Below are 18,729 nucleotides of genomic sequence, written 5' to 3'. Positions count from 1 at the left end.
AACAAAACTGACTCTGGATGACTTTAACCTGTTGATTGCCAAGTATTTCAACTGCTACGACAACTCAAACCAAGTTCAAAATACAACTCTAATGCTTCTTCATTTTGTAACTTTTTCGTGACGCCATTTTGGATCGAAAGTGAAACAATTTGTAAGTAGGTATATATCTAGTGTTGAAGTTAGGTATTATTGAGAACGAATTAACTGGTCCGTGGCACTGTGTAACCGATCGGCTTGGACGAGTTATCTCGTCTACGGCACTGGACAAGTTAATGATATTCTGTCAATTGTAATGGAAAAATCTGCAAATAATCTTGTATCTTAAATGCGTGGTGAGTGCAGTTGCTTTTTTGGTTTGACTTTTAGGACTTTAATATATGATTACTGATAGTTGTTATTGTTTTGTTTTTTTATAATATCCACTACTACTATGACTAGTAATTAAGACTAAGTTAAAAATTGAAGTCCTGAAGTAAGTCTACAAACATTTTTACGTAATCCTTTAGAGAAAACAGAGAAACAGAAACTTGAAGGTTGTCAAACTAAGGTTAGATAATTCGTTTATCGTAAGGAAATTATGCCACGTAGAGTATTCGAATAATATTTCATAAATTGACACTCTGCATTAGTTAGAACTGTAATTATACTAACAATGAATCTAATGTACTTGGATAAGTACTCCGATAAATCTATTAAAATGTGCCTGTTGTTAAACTCAAGGCTCAACAGTAAACTATTCATGCTGCGCCCACCACGGATATCGAACCCAGATTTTTAGCATCACAAGTCCAGAAACTTACTGCTGAGCCAGTTTGAGCATAGTGACATTAAAGTATTAGGAATGTTCTAATCTAATATCTAAACAGTTACTTAGAACTGCGCTACTGTGTGCTTCGTTGGCATTAACCGTATAGGTTGTGAATAATGCAGGTTTATAGAAATACCAGGAGCATACAAGTAATAATACGAATATTTGATATAAGCTTTTCATAACTTTTCTTTTTAACTTTTGCTCATTATAAAAGAAGAGCTATTTTGTGACACAACGTACGTCTGGAGTTCAGTTGGGATAGCATCCAAGTAAATTTAGTTTCCCGTGGATTTTATTTCTTCATCAAACCTGGAAACAACATGTTCAAACTTTGAAATTGTACCAAATAATTATTCTGCTCAATACTGCATGAATAATTGATTTTCAAACGCAAAATGGTGAAAGAAAAGCCCATGAGTTAGCTAAGAAGGTATTATAATGATACGATCACTCCCACTATTCAATGGTAGAAGAACAGCCAGAGAGATAGCGATGGGTGGTGTTAACCAACTGTCTTCCCTTTCGTTCATTGCCACTAAAGTAGGGACGGTCTAAACATGCGTAAGATAAATCACAAACTATACACAACATTAAGTTAACGTAACACTGATGTCTAGTAACGTCACACAGCATTAAGTTAACGTAACACTGATATCTGGTAACGTCACACAGCATTAAGTTAACGTAACACTGATATCTAGTAACGTCATACAGTATTAAGTCAACGTAACACTGATATCTGGTAACGTCACACAGCATTAAGTTAACGTAACACTGATATCTGGTAACGTCACACAGCATTAAGTTAACGTAACACTGATATCTAGTAACGTCACACAGCATTAAGTTACCGTAACACTGATATCTAGTAACGTCACACAGCATTAAGTTAACGTAACACTGATGTCTAGTAACGTCACACAGCATTAAGTTAACGTAACACTGATATCTAGTAACGTCACACAGCATTAAGTTAACGTAACACTGATATCTGGTAACGACACACAGCATTAAGTTAACGTAACACTGACATCTAGTAACGTCACACAGCATTAAGTTAACGTAACACTGATATCTGGTAACGTCACACAGCATTAAGTTACCGTAACACTGATATCTAGTAACGTCACACAGCATTAAGTTAACGTAACACTGATATCTAGTAACGTCACACAGCATTAAGTTAACGTAACACTGATATCTAGTAACGTCACACAGCATTAAGTTAACGTAACACTGATATCTAGTAACGTCACACAGCATTAAGTTAACGTAACACTGACATCTAGTAACGTCATACAGTATTAAGTCAACGTAACACTGATATCTAGTAACGACACACAGCATTAAGTTAACGTAACACTGACATCTAGTAACGTCACACAGCATTAAGTTAACGTAACACTGATATCTAGTAACGTCACACAGCATTAAGTTACCGTAACACTGATATCTGGTAACGTCATACAGGTATTAAGTCAACGTAACACTGATATCTGGTAACGTCACACAGCATTAAGTTAACGTAACACTGATATCTAGTAACGTCATACAGTATTAAGTCAACGTAATACTGATATCTGGTAACGTCACACAGCATTAAGTTAACGTAACACTGACATCTAGTAACGTCACACAGCATTAAGTTAACGTAACACTGATATCTAGTAACGTCACACAGCATTAAGTTAACGTAACACTGATATCTGGTAACGACACACAGCATTAAGTTAACGTAACACTGATGTCTAGTAACGTCACACAGCATTAAGTTAACGTAACACTGATATCTGGTAACGTCACACAGCATTAAGTTAACGTAACACTGATATCTGGTAACGACACACAGCATTAAGTTAACGTAACACTGACATCTAGTAACGTCACACAGCATTAAGTTAACGTAACACTGATATCTAGTAACGTCACACAGCATTAAGTTACCGTAACACTGATATCTAGTAACGTCACACAGCATGTGTTAACGTAACACTGATATCTAGTAACGTCACACAGCATTAAGTTAACGTAACACTGATATCTAGTAACGTCACACAGCATTAAGTTACCGTAACACTGATATCTAGTAACGTCACACAGCATTAAGTTAACGTAACACTCATATCAAGTAACGTCATACATCACTAAATACGCCAGTTTATCATTTCATTATTCAACCAAAGTTTTTCTTTAATTTTCATGCATATATTAAATCACTTTGGTGTAGCAGTGGTGAATTTATCAAATATATAAGTACCGTTGGGATAACGGTAAGTTTACGGACTTACAATGCTGAAACCTTAGGTCCAATTCCACGAAGTAGCTAAATAAAATAGCCCAACATATTTCACACTAAAACAAACAAATATATGTCTATATATGTCATAGGGTTTGCTGTTTTGTTTTTTCTGTTTGAAACATAGTTATTGATTCCTGCTTTAAAACAAATCTGTGTTAATATTATGTAATGCAGCCATATACAGGGTGTAAATATACCAAAAGTAAAGTACTTTTAATTAACATTGCGTAATGCATCCATATATAGGGTGTAAATATACCAATAGTAAAGTTATTTTAATTAATATTGTGTAATGCAGCCATATACAGGTGTAAATACACCAATTGTAAAGTTCTTTTAATTAATATTGTGTAATGCAACCATATATAGGGTGTAAATATACCAATAGTAAAGTTATTTTAATTGATATTGTGTAATGCAGCCGTATACAGGGTGTAAATACACCAATTGTAAAGTTATTTTAATTAATATTGTGTAATGCAACCATATACAGGGTGTAAATATACCAAAAGTAAAGTTCTTTTAATTAATATTGTGTAGTGCGGCCATATACAGGGTGTAAATATACCAAAATTAAAGTTCTTTTAATTAATATTGTGTAGTGCGGCCATATACAGGGTGTAAATATACCAAAATTAAAGTTCTTTTAAGGCTTATCAATAAAATCTTCCCGTATTATCACCAGTTAAGTAACAAATTTATGACTTTCAGTATCACTTTAAGTTGCAAGAAAAGAAAAATGTTAAATACGCAGCTAATATTCTTTACTGGTGTTTGAATGGCTACAACATAAGTTGAATTAAAACAACACAGTCGTCATAGAGTAACAAAACAACACAGTCCTCATAGAGTAACAAGAAACCACAGTCGTGACAGGCTAACAAAACAACACAGTCCTCATAGAGTAACAAGAAACCACAGTCGTGACAGGCTAACAAAACAACACAGTCGTGATAGGCTAACAAAACAACACAGTCCTCATAGGTAACAAGAAACCACAGTCGTGACAGGCTAACAAAACAACACAGTCGTGATAGGCTAACAAAACAACACAGTCCTCATAGAGTAACAAGAAACCACAGTCGTGACAGGCTAACAAAACAACACAGTCGTCATAGAATAACAAAACAACACAGTCGTGATAGAATAACAAAACAACACAGTCCTCATAGAGTAACAAGAAACCACAGTCGTGACAGGCTAACAAAACAACACAGTCGTGATAGGCTAACAAAACAACACAGTCCTCATAGAGTAACAAGAAACCACAGTCGTGACAGGCTAACAAAACAACACAGTCGTGATAGGCTAACAAAACAACACAGTCCTCATAGGTAACAAAAAACCACAGTCGTGACAGGCTAACAAAACAACACAGTCGTGACAGGCTAACAAAACAACACAGTCGTCATAGAATAACAAAACAACACAGTCGTGATAGAATAACAAAACAACACAGTCCTCATAGAGTAACAAGAAACCACAGTCGTGACAGGCTAACAAAACAACACAGTCCTCATAGAGTAACAAGAAACCACAGTCGTGACAGGCTAACAAAACAACACAGTCGTGATAGGCTAACAAAACAACACAGTCCTCATAGAGTAACAAGAAACCACAGTCGTGACAGGCTAACAAAACAACACAGTCGTGATAGGCTAACAAAACAACACAGTCGTCATAGAATAACAAAACAACACAGTCGTGATAGAATAACAAAACAACACAGTCCTCATAGAGTAACAAGAAACCACAGTCGTGACAGGCTAACAAAACAACACAGTCGTGATAGGCTAACAAAACAACACAGTCGTGATAGGCTAACAAAACAACACAGTCCTCATAGAGTAACAAGAAACCACAGTCGTGACAGGCTAACAAAACAACACAGTCGTGATAGGCTAACAAAACAACACAGTCGTCATAGAATAACAAAACAACACAGTCGTGACAGGCTAACAAAACAACACAGTCGTGATAGGCTAACAAAACAACACAGTCGTCATAGAATAACAAAACAACACAGTCCTCATAGAGTAACAAGAAACCACAGTCGTGACAGGCTAACAAAACAACACAGTCGTGATAGGCTAGCAAAACAACACAGTCCTCATAGAGTAACAAGAAACCACAGTCGTGACAGGCTAACAAAACAACACAGTCGTGATAGGCTAACAAAACAACACAGTCGTCATAGAATAACAAAACAACACAGTCGTGATAGGCTAACAAAACAACACAGTCGTGATAGGCTAACAAAACAACACAGTCGTCATAGAGTAACAAAACAACACAGTCGTGATAGAATAACAAAACAACACAGTCGTGACAGGCTAACAAAACAACACAGTCGTGATAGGCTAACAAACCAACACAGTCGTGACAGGCTAACAAAACAACACAGTCGTCATAGAATAACAAACCAACACAGTCGTGATAGGCTAACAAACCAACACAGTCGTGACAGGCTAACAAAACAACACAGTCGTGATAGTCTTGTGCTGAATGTTGTGTAGACCCAAGCCTTCACAACACAGCAATGTGTTTAAATAAACAAATGTCACATTGAAAATCGTATTTTATGTTACAACAGTTGAGTTATAAATCACACAAATGCGTGTTTAGAAAACACATTTTGTGTTTCGAAATAAAACACTGTTTGTGCTAGTTTTCGCAGCATATTATCGTTCAAGTAGCTTTTTAAGTGTAGTATGTAACCGCCGTATTACAGGTTGGAACGCTTGATCTTTAGAGGTGGACTAGGTTACAGTTTTATTTGTTTTTTTTTTTGAAGTTCGCGCAAAGCTACACAAGGGTTATCTGCGCTAGCCGTCCATAATTTAGCAGTGTAAGACCAGAGGGAAGGCAGCTAGTCATCACCACCCACAGCCAACACTTGGATTACCCTTTTACCAGCGAATAGTGGGATTGATTGTCACATTATAACGCCCCTACGGCTGAAAACGCGAGAATGTTTGGTGCGAGGGGGATTCGAACTCGCGACCCTCAGATTACGAGTCGAACGCCTTAAACCACCTGGCCATGCCGGGCGAGGTTACAGTTTTACATAAGATTTTCATATATACGAAAAAACATTAAATAGGTAAGAAAAGTACGATTCAGAAGTTTATTTTCTACAGTAGAATTTATTGCTATTATTATTATTAAAGTCTACTTTAACCACTAGCTAATTCAGTGTAAATCTTAGAACAGTAGTGTCTCTCACACGTGTGTGTCACGAGAACAATCACTACATCTTTTAAAATGTACATAATGTATATTCATGGTATCATTTCGATGATGTTCTCTCATGCAACTAGGAATAACATTGAACATGTATTACACTTCCCATTTTCATTGACATTCGAAACGTGACAACGCTTTACAACGAAGTAACCGGAAGTGGTACAACGTTGTGTACTTCAGTGACTTATTAGTCTTAGATCTATAGTTCCATGTTAAAGTTTGTTTTTTATTTATTTAATTGTATTTTCTAGTAATGAAGCTGACGGATTCTCCTTACAATTAATCGAATGCGCTTTGGTTGTAACTCATAAAAGTTTATTTTTGTCCCTAGCCAATTTTTATGAGTCATGAATAGATTCTTTCAGAACTTATAATATGTACAACACTAAACTATGGTTTAGTTTGCATATTGGGTGACGTGAAATTACGTTAACGAAGTTGTTTACTTGTTCAAAGGAGTCCCGGCATGGCCAGGTGGTTAAGGAACTCGACTCGTGATCCGAGGGTCGCGATTTCGAATTCCCGTCGCACCAAACATGCTCGCCCTTTCAGCCGTGGGGGCGTTATAATGTTACGACCAATCCCACTATTCGTTGGTAAAAGAGTAGCCCAAGAGTTGGCGGTGGGTGGTGATGACTAGCTGTCTTTCTTTTAGTCTTACACTCCTAAATTAGGGACGGCTACCGAAGATAACCCTCGTGTAGCCTTGCGCGAAAATCAAAACAAAAAAAAACAAAACGGGATCCTTGAATCACTCGCTACGTGATGGCGTGCACGTGGAACTCGAGTTCTTTATTATCTTCTAAATCTCTATGCATTCATAAATCAGAATTGATATACGTCTTTAGTAGTTTCCGGAATCCTCGTTGTTATGAATACAAATGGACAAGGCAGCTAATATGTTTCTCTTCGTGATCGTAGTATAAAACGTATAAAATGAAATTCGTGAAATCAGTTCGCGATTTTTTGTTATAATTATATAAAAATGCGATTAAATTAGATGTTAAACAGATGGATTATTGCAACACCCGGATACAGATTATAATGAAACCAAAGCAAAACATCTAATAAGTAATCCTAAATCATTAATTTCAGATTAGGCACGTCTAACCTATTATTTAATTATTGCATCATATTAAGCCTACATAATCTTAAAGTACGTTACTTAGTCCTAATAATGTTTACATGGTTTGTTTTGCAATAGTTGAGCATTATCTCTCCCTAGTTTTCAACTGATAATCCAGAAAAAAGTCATGTAACCAACAGTGTCCTTCGTCAATTCTCGGGCAACTCAAATTGAATAGTAGGATTCGATCGTCTCTCTTATAACGCATCTACAGCCACAAAGTGTAGAGTGCGAAATCTGAAAGCCAGTTTAGCGACACCTAGAATAAATGAGCGACTCAGAAACCTTTAAGATTCAAACATAAGAATCTGCAGTTCAGAAGTTTTCGCCAGAGGGAGAGTAATTGATCACCAACTCCTATCGTCTGTGCGGCTACTCTTGGTCGAATAATGAGATTGACTGTCACACTTACAACACCTCCCATAACTATCGCGGTGTCATATCGCGGTTCATATACTGACCTTTATAAAACAGCTGACCACTAGACCAGATAAGGAACAAAATTTTGTTGATTATCCGACGACGAACTTATGTATGGAGGAACTAACACTAAATGAATATATTTAGCAGATAACAAGAAATCCTCGGTTAGGGTTAAGATACAAGTTAAAGTTCCTTCTAAAATGGATCAGGTCCATTACAGATTTAATAATATCAAGTTTCCCCTGATGAAGAAAGGTCTACTTTTCGATAGTGCTCGGGTTCTGGACTTTTTAACTTTTGTCTTTATCTTATTTCTTAAATCTCCATGTTTTTATAACATAATTAATGTTATAATTAAAATATTCGATACTCGTCCTGTCACGCGGGACTTCAGTAACGTGTACCTAATAGCTTCCATCTAATATTTCATTATACATTCCAGCCACGACGGTTCAATGTTTTTACGATATTTTTTACGTATTCATTTTAATATAATCAATTATTTAAAGCTCTAAAAATATATTTTGTTCTTGACTCCGACGTTCCTTTCAAAACTTTCAAATATAGGCCTCACATAGCCAGGTGATTAGAGCGCTCCACTTGTAACCTGAGCGTCGAGGGTTCGAATCTCCGTCACAGTAAACATTCTCGCCCTTTCAGCCGTGAGAGGTTATAATGTTACGTTCACTCCTACTGTTCGTAGATAAAGAGTAGCCTAGCCTAACAGTTGGCAGTGTGTGGTGATGACTAGTTGCCTTCCTTCTAGTCTCACACTGCTAAATTAGGGATGGCTAGCGCAGATAGCCCTTGTGTAGCTTTGCGCGAAATTCAAAACAAACCAAACCAATAATCACACCAAACATTCTCGTCCTTTCAGCCGTGGGGGCGTAATAATGTGAAGTGGGTGGTAATGAGTAGAAGAGTAGCCCAATAGTGGGTGGTGGGTGGTAATGGCCAGCTGCCTTCCCTCTAGTCTTACATTCCTATGTTAGGGACAGCTAGAGCAGATAACCCTCGTGTAGCTTTGCGCGAAGTTCAAAAACAAACAAAACCTTTCTAATATCTGTGCAGATTGATGTCCGTTGCTCATAAGTCTCCGAAACACGTGTAAGAACTCGAGAATACGAAGGCGGGCAGTAGACGTAAAAATAAACATACGACTGATCACGCGTAACTGGACGAAACAACTCATTTTTTAAGAGAATTTGGGTCGTACATATGGGTTGATGTAGCATACCACTCGGAAAACCTGGAACAAAACTTATGAAGTAGATAGGCTTAAAGATAAGACTTGCTACATTTAATGGACTGTAAGAGGAGTAAACGTTTTTATGTAGAGATAAGACAGGACAAACACAAGATAGTAAAATACACCTCGAAGGGGAAATGCACTAGACACACATTCCAAAAGTAAAGAAACTTTGATAGAGATAAAAACTACTTACTCCATAAAGATACAACTAGGCACACATTGGAAGAGCTAAGAAAGTTAAGAGTTAGGCAGGTGTATCGATACGGGTAACCAAATAGAAAAAAAAAATACACAAAAAGGCTATATACGAGTGGTTGGGTGGGTGTATATGGGTGCGTCATTAACACACAGACACGTTTTAAACTATTGATAGAAATTACAAAATCAGATAATTTAAAGCTTTTACCAATCCACAATGATAAAAACTGTAAGTAAACAAATAATTATTCAGGTGGTATAATGTGATGCATTTGAACTTTGTGAAGTACATTAGAAATTTCAGAGAGTGAGTGGTTTAAAGGTAATGCTAAAAGAAGGGAAAATATTTTTTTCGATTTCTTCTAAACGTATGTTTGTTGGGGAAGGGAAAAATGTCAAAAATGGCTTCATTTTGTTATGCTCAAAATTATATTTCTTACTTGTACGTTTTTCAAAACACATAACTATCACTGAAATAAACCGATGCTCTATTTGCTAAAGTTAAATTAATAATGGAAAAAATAAATCTGCTTTTATAGCACAAATCCATGTTTGACTATTTGCTGTGTCCACAAATCAATGTTTGGCTATTTGCTGCGTCCAAAAATCCATGTTAAAATATCTGCTGTGTCCACAAATCCTTGTTTGGATATCTGTTGCGTCCACCATGGGAAATTGAATTGAAACTTGTTTCAAAGTAACTACAAGAAGTTACAAAAGAATATAATAATGTGTCAACCACACTACACCTGCTACATTCACAGCCGACGAGGCCCTTCGCCCAAATTCAAGGCTGGATTGCAACAGACTTAGTAGAGGTTCGTGTAAGATGGCTTTGAGTCAGGAACTATGAGTTTCCAAATGAACCAATATTCGATTTCAGTTATCGAAGTGTGACACACAAACATTATTACAAAATTTTTCACTGTTAAATTACTTTTTACCTCCCTTTTCTCTCTCTCTCTCTCTTTTATAATAAATGATTTCAAAAATCTTGCGTCAAATACAGCGCTATTTTGTTCAGAATTCTTGAGATTCAAAATCTTCGTACTGGTAAGCTATTCAAACAGTACTTTCCACAGTGTGTGTTTATTCATAAGAGTAATTTATATTAATTTTAGAACGTTAGTTTACACCTATGCTTCAGCTTGAAACGACTCTTACACCCTTGTGCAAATTAATTGAAACAAAACGGAAAATTACGATTTTTTTTCAATTTTTTGCGTTTTATTTCTGAGAATCCAAAAATTACTCACAAATTAATACATGATATGACCGCCTTTATTTTTCAGAAGATCATTAATTTGCTTTGGCATCGAGTCCACGAGTTGACTGCAATCTTTACTAATTTTTGGATCGCGGTACCACACCTCAATTATGGCCTCAATTAGTTTATCTTTCGTAGTACAGTCTTTTCCCCCGAAGTCTTTCTTTACAAATCGCCCAAAGATTTTCAATAGGATTTAGGTCCGGAAAGTTTCCAGGCCAGTCCAGCACCTTTTCACAAGTTTCGATGTGTGGCACGGATCCAGATCTTGCTGGAAAATGCCAGATCCATCTGGAAATCTCTTTTTCAATTCTGAAACGACTCTTCTGTGCAAAACTTCGATGTACTGTGGTCCTCGCATCATAACTTCTACGATATGTAAGCCTTCGACGCCATAGTAGCTGAAAAAGCCCCAAAACATCTTCTTCAAGGGACGCTTTACGAACTGATTGATGTGAGATTCTCGAAGTTTCTCACCTGGAGATCTACGAACATGCAGACTTCTTTGACCCTGTACGAAGAAATGAGTCTCGTCACTGAATAACACCTTCCTCCATTGTTCTTGCGTCCATTTCTTGACGGCTGAAAGACAACTGATTAGCAGTAAAACAAATAGCCTCATTTTTGAGAAAAGTCTAACGCAATTTCGAATGACGTAATATTCCTCAAAATTTCGTCATATATCCCAAAAATAGATCGACCGTACTGCAAAACACAGCTAATGACGCCGTCTGTGTGAAAAATGACTATTAAAGGAAATCAGCGGGTCCAGCGAGCCTACACCGGCCGCCAAGCTGAAAATATTGTAAAATGACCATTTGTTTCAATTAATTTGCACAATGGTGTATAATACATGTTAACCCTAAAATTCGCAATACGTTAGGTCCCATCGCATTTTTTAAATGCATTATACATTAGAGTTCTCGCGGGTTCGTAACTTAGTCACAGAATCTATATGTCACAAAATCTAACTAAACATTCTGTCACTTTTGTGATTATCTATTTTGATTATTTTAGGCACACAGAATGAAAGACTTTATCAAGTTTTGAGATTTTCCTACAGTAAGTATCGTAACAAGCAGCAGAATAGAATAAGTTACTCAGTATCAGTTGATGTGTATGTACCCTAGCGGCAGTAAACAGAATGCAGACAGGTCGGTAATCTCGTTGGTTAACAGATATATATTGTCAGTAACGTTCCATATTTAGTTATATTTTTCTCCTGTGTCAACAATCACATCTGCAGTGTCTATGTCTTGTTTGTTTATCGCAAAGAATATGTAACTTGGCTGTTCTTTTTATATACCAGGGTAAAATACTGCAAGCAACTAATTCCATATTAATTAAGTGATTAAGATAGTGACAGCTGATGTGGTAGGAATATATAGTGAAAATATTATACTCAGTGTGGCTGACAAGAAATACAATATTTGATCATATAATATTGGAGAATTAGTGTTTCTTTGTAGCATATAATATTGGAGAATTAGTGTTTCTTTGTAGCATATAATATTGGAGAATTAGTGTTTCTTCATAACATATAATATTGGAGAATTAGTTTCTTTGTCACATATAATATTGGAGAATCAGTGTTTCTTTGTCACATATAATATTGGAGAATTAGTGTTTCTTTGAAACATTATATTGGGGAATTAGTGCTTTATTGTAAAATATATTGAGGATTTTGGTTTTCTTGTAACAATATTATATTGGGAAGTTATGGTTTCCTTGGAACATAGAATATTGGGAAATTAGTTTTTTTCCTTCTAACATATCGTATTGGGGAATTAGTGTTTCATTAAAACAGGTAATATTATGGAATTAGTGCTTACTTATGACATGGTATATTAGAGAACTGGTGTTCCTCTGTAACATGTAGGCCCCGGCATGGCCAAGCGTGTTAAGGCGTGCGACTCCTAATCTGAGGGTCGCGGGTTCGAATCTCAGACGCGCCAAACATGTTCGCCCTTTCAGCCGTGGGGTCGTTATAATGTGACGGTCAATCCCACTATTCTCTGGTAAAAGAGTAGCCCACCAGTTGGCGGTGGGTGGTGATGATTAGCTGCCTTCCCTCTAGTCTGTTTGTTTCTTTGTTTTTTGAATTTCGCACAAAGCTACTCGAGGGCTATCTGTGCTAGCCGTCCTTAATTTAGTAGTGTAAGACTAGAGGGAAGGCAGCTAGTCATCACCACCCACCGCCAACTCTTGGGCTACTCTTTACCAACGAATAGTGGGATTGACCGTCACATTATAACGCCCCACGGCTGAAAGGGCGAGCATGTTTGGCGCGACGGGATGCGAACCCGCGACCCTCAGATTACGAGTCGCACGCCTCAACACCTTGGCCATGGCGGGCGGTCTCTAGTCTTACATTGCTAAGTTAGGGACGGCTGGCACAGATAGCCCTCGAATAGCTTTGTGCGAAATTCAAAAAACAAACAAAATGTAACATGTAATACTAAGTAATTAGTGTTTCTTAGTAACCACGTAATATTAGTGCATTAGTATTTCACAGTGACATATAATATTAGGAACCTGGTAGTTTTGTAACATATGACATTGAGGAATAAACGTTTTCTTGTGACATGTAATATTGTGGAATCAGTGTTTCATTGTAATACATATATATAAATATCTTTATTCAAGTTTGGGTTCATTCGATTCTTTTAATAAAATAACGGAATTGACTGCTACCTTTAAAACTCGCCTGCAGCTAAACGTGCGAGTCTGGTTCTCTATTAGATGACTGTGTGTTGCCACTTCGCTTATCTTTTAGTTTGATAACAGTGAACACGTACTGACAAAAAAAAAAATACCCCAACGGCAAAATATTGCTCGGCGCAGTTGAGACATTTTCTCGCAGTCTGGGTCAGACACTCAAGTGTGTAGATCCTTTATTAAATGAAGCAGCCAGTTCCTAGCGTTTGTTGAGCTCATTCCTTATCATCGCGGTTTCGAGAACTCATAATTTTCGCGTTTTCTGTCCCAAAGCAAGAACCAGAAGAAGGCCCTTCTCTTGAACTTATTTCCTTTCCGTTCTCATGGTTTTTGTAACTCCAGTCCATCATATTTGGCCAGTTTGGCTGTACTAGTAAGGCCACGATATGCTTTGGAAATCACTACTACATACGTAGTTCATGTGTATTCTGCAGTTTCGCGGTATCTAGCTGCACCATTCCCCGTGTGTGCCCAAGGTTCGAGCGATATCACGTATATATATATATATATATAGAGAGAGAGAGAGAGTTGGTATAATTTTTACAATATTTTCTGGTTTGCACAGACACAACTTTGTCTACGCTTTAATTAATAGTTTTGGGATTTCAAGTTAAATAATTTTGCATTAACAACGTTCACAATAGTCGGCATACGTAAGCACGTGTCCAAAAGTAATAGATACAAGTACCAACATGAACCCCCACCCAGTGGCTCAGCGGTATGTCTGCGGACTTACAACGTTAAAAACCGGGTTTCGATGCCCGTGATGGGCAGAGCACAGATAGCTTATTGTGTAGCTTTGTGCTTAATTCAAAACAACAACCAACATGAACACTCTTGTGATTTATAATTTATAATGTAGATGGTTACCAAAACTAAATAAAGCTTAGCTTTTATTACTGTTAATAAGTTTCTAAAGTGGCCTTTAAAAATTTCCAAACGTTTATGTTTCAGTCCAGTATATTACAAGTAATAAAAAAACATTTTGTAAATGTAAAATAATGTAATGCTGGCAGTGCCAAAAATAACGCCAACAAGAATATGTGGATTATACAGTTATGCATAGATCATCACTACATGACTTTCAATATTAAAATTTATTATTACACTATAAAATGCACGAAAACAAAGTGGTGACGAGGTCGGTTGACCGACCTCGTAGCGAGTGTCTGTAATGCTTTTTAATAATAAAGACATGTTTTTACTGAAAATGATTTTCCTTGGACGTAAGTTTTAGGCTCTTAGTTACATTTCATCGACCTTGACATGACCAGGATATAAAGATAAACAAACTGTATTATCAACAGTCAGGAATATATAATTTTCCGACTGCAGTAATATTAAAGTCAAGAATGCATTTTCCAGTATAACATTAAAATTTAACGTTGAAAGTCATGTAGGGATGATCTATATATAACTTGTTTGCGTTCTTTATAACACTGCTATATCCTTACATGATTTTACCTTCACAAAATGTTTCCATTAATAACTTTGTGACTTCTTCCCCTGATTTAAAGTTCTTGTGTTCTATGAATGTGTGTAATAGAATTTAATATTATATATATTGATTTTATTTCACAAAATGTTTCCTTTAATAACTTTGTGACTTCTTCCCCTGATTTAAAGTTCTTGTGTTCTATGAATGTGTGTAATAGAATTTAATATTATATATATTGATTTTATTTCCTAGGTTTCTTACATAATATAGGGGTCGGCTCCCTAAAGACACCGATTGTATAGTGTACAAAGCATTGTGTATTTTATATGTTACAGTCGTCTAATGTTCATCTATTATTGGCTGGTAACACTGCACAACAATGTTTTTGAAAAGTTTTGCTTCCTGAAAAGTTTTGCTGATTGTGACAGGTACCTGGTGGGTATGCACAAATATAGTTTTGGTTTTGCTTTATCACGTAGGAACTCTTGAGAAATAGACAGTTAACTGTTTACCGGCAATAACGTATTTAATTGCGTTTATGTTTCTAATACGCTATTAAGTTCAACGTAATTAAAAGTGTTTTGCTCCTGAGTTTCGTTTGTATTCAATATCCGGTGCATCACGTTGCAGTGTCCAACAGTAGTCAGCAAGCATTGACGGATTCCAGTTGCCCTGATATCGTTTTTCCATTGTAGAAATGTCCTGGTGAAACTGAAGATTTCGATGAAACGGTACGTGATGGGCAAATTTGGATGTGATTTTCATGATCAGCAGCCAAAAATCTATAAGGAACAGCCAACAGTGTTCAAGAAGCAAAAACTTTGTTGTGCAGTGTAATTTATGTTTTACCCTGTAGGTAAGCCTTTTAAAGGAACGCCAGAGTTCCGTGAAAAAGCTAACTTCAACAGGTAATTATAAGATCGTTTACTCTGGGACTATGATTGTTATTTTTGAAATTACTACTAGTCACTACGATTAAACGATGACATCCTGCCCTACCCAGATCACATACAGTGGATGTAGGTTTAATCTAACGTTAGTAATAAAGTAGTTGTAGTTATCTCAACAAGAAACAAGAAGAAGAATGATGAACAGTTTGGTCACTTTCTGGTTTAGCATCACAGCGATTGTTTCTTGCCTTCTTGGGTAGAGAAACAAATAAAGGTGAGTGGCAATCATATTTTAAAGTAAAACTCCTTTCATTGTTCATTTTTATTACGAATATTTGCATTCTATCTATCGAGTTCCTTATATCAAGCTTACAGACTATATGAATCTTATGCTAAAAACATTTATTTGTGTCCAAACTGTGCTATACATCGTGTAAGTGTGATTTTACTATTATAACTAAAAATAATACCACTGAAAGTAGTACCACACTGCTTCGTTACAAAGAGATAATTTTACTGTTACAACCAAAACTGGGACAACAATACGTCGTAACAATGTAATAATCTTGTTGTTACAACTATAAAAAAAAAAAACACCACGTTGTTACCACTAATAAACAGCACGAGACTACATCGTAACAACGTGTTTGCACGAGATGAGAACCATCCGGTCGTTCTTCTTCTATATGGTGGGTTTCACTTATCAAGTATCGTGTGAGTTTATCTCATTTTTGGTTTTGTTACTCTTGGAACAAGGACGTAACTTGTGAACGGGTTGAAAGACAATCTAACCTAGTAGCTCATGACAGACATAAATGTATCATATTATGCTGAGCCAGCGGTTTTGAACTGGGCGTACTACGTGAGAGATCAGGTCTCTCTTGTGGGATTCTACGTGTTGTGTTAGAACGACGAAACACCATGAGTTTCTTGTTTTCTTCACTTAACAATATAACGCTGCAAGGATTGATACCTAAACAGCAGTTATGCCAAAACGAGAAAAGGAAAATCATTTTGTCAAATTAGGCAAGACTGGGGTGCTATTAGCATGTCTTTTTATTTCCTTCCTTTTGTGTCCATTTGGGTTAAATATATGGCCTACTTCAGCTTAAAATATATTGCAATATATAAAGAAATACCATAGAGCATACTTTTAAGTAAAAGGTTATTCCGAGAGGCTTAACTTACAGAATAAACATAGAACTGTTATATTTAAAAAACAAAACAAAACATGTCAACTTTTCGAACATTTATTATAAAGAAGTTATCATTAATTAGTTTATTTATATTTTATAAGTACAATATTTCAGTTCAGAAATTGCGCTTGAAAACACTTCCTCCATCGTCAGTCTAGGTCCCATGATGCACTTGGAAACACTTCCTGGATCGTCAGTCTAGATCCCATGATGCACTTGGAAACACTTCCTCCATCGTCAGTCTAGATCCCATGATGCACTTGGAACAGCATGCGTCACGTTTTATACTGCTACTCTTAATGTAATATCCTCAGAGGTGAAAGTTCAAAGTGCATTTAAAGAAATGCCGTGGCTCAAACCTTAGACTTTTCAACCTACAGCCCGGTTCTTATTAAAAGAAACAAGGGATTTTCCTAAACTGGCCGACAGACAGGGGTTTCTTTACACATGATCCATTGTGACTGTATTTTAAATGCGCTCGTTTCAAACAATCACTTCACGATTTATTAGTTATGAAGAATGATATAACCTTAAAATTTCAATATGAATATAAAATACAAGTAACGTATCGTGTATAAGGGGAAGAATGGTGGTGTATTTGTTGTATACTTATGGATACATCGTATTTCGCTTCACTTTCGTTTCTGCTTCGTAACTGATAAACCAGAATTTATGTATTTCCTAGTTTAGTCATCTACCCTACAAAGATTGCTTCTTCGCTTAACTTGGGTTTAGTAAACAAAGCTCCTCCGGGATAGCCAAACTACCTTTACCAATTTCAGCCATTTTTCAACTCCTAATTTTTTTTATTCGATATTTCCTACTGCGATTGGATATTAATGTCTTTAACTTATTACTTTACTATGAGGTTAACCTTAAACGCAATAGATTTTTTTTATCTATTGATATAAGTTTAATGTGTCGACATTTTCTGTATAAAAACAACGACTTTTGTGCGACATATCTAAGGTTTCTGTAGAAAAACGGTTGTGTTTGTATATACAAACATCATGTCTAACGTGATATATCTTCTACACCAACGGCAAGTGGAGCCACATTTACCTTTTCATTCTCGTTCACTCTAGCTGTATGTAATCGAATTCCTAAATCAGGCAGCAGCTGTACAATACGCATTCTTGTGTAATTAAAGAAAGAACATTAGGTTGTCTGAGGTGATGACATATTAAGCTAACCACAGTTCTATTCAAACGTGACTGGTTCATCACGTGTGTAAAGAACGTTTTGCCCAATTGGATAACTTGCCTCGTTCTTAAAGTTATTTGACCAGGTCATTTCGTGAATTAACAATGCACATACCCCAGCGGTACAGTCTATTTTTTTTTAAGTGCAGACATTTTATGTTATAGCCTTTCCAGCTAATCAAGAATATAAGGTTTTTTATGCTGATAAGCATATATCTTAAGCAAAGATGATAGTTTTCAATTTCGTGCAAGGCCACACGAGGGCTACCTGCACTAGGCGTCCCTAGCTTAGCAGTGAAAGGCTAGAAGGAAGGCAGCTAGTCATCACCATCCACCGCCAACTCTTGAGCTACTCTTTTAATAAAGAATAATAGGATTGACTATCACATTATAATAACCCCACGGCTGAAATGGTGAGCATGTTTGGAGGTATAGGGATTCGAACCTGCGACCCTCAGATTGAGAGTCGAGCGACCGAAGTGAAGGTGTAGAAAATGTTATAAGCCTACTTTAAAGTGATACGCATCATTTAGCACTATTAGGTTATTCAGTGGAGCTGGTTCGCGTCTAAAGAGGAATACATTTAGAGACTGAAATCATTCTTTCGGAAGATTTTAATGTTTTTCTTCGTGTTGAGATACAGAACAAACTTATTGCATGTAC

General features: G+C 36.5%; 1 protein-coding gene across 1 annotated transcript in view; it reads left to right on the top strand.

Moving 5' to 3' along the window:
- LOC143247951 (cytochrome P450 3A8-like) overlaps positions 1-15,757 on the top strand; it is a 30,498-nt gene extending 14,741 nt beyond the window's left edge. Inside the window, exon 12 of the mRNA XM_076496499.1 lies at positions 15,635-15,757. Coding sequence (XP_076352614.1) covers positions 15,635-15,757 — 123 coding nt within the window. The remainder of the gene's footprint in view (positions 1-15,634) is intronic.
- The last annotated feature ends 2,972 nt before the right edge of the window (positions 15,758-18,729 follow it).

The sequence above is a fragment of the Tachypleus tridentatus genome, chromosome 3 (assembly GCF_004210375.1).
Source record: "Tachypleus tridentatus isolate NWPU-2018 chromosome 3, ASM421037v1, whole genome shotgun sequence".
NCBI classification, from domain to species: domain Eukaryota; kingdom Metazoa; phylum Arthropoda; class Merostomata; order Xiphosura; family Limulidae; genus Tachypleus; species Tachypleus tridentatus.
This window is presented reverse-complemented; position numbering and strand designations above follow the sequence as displayed.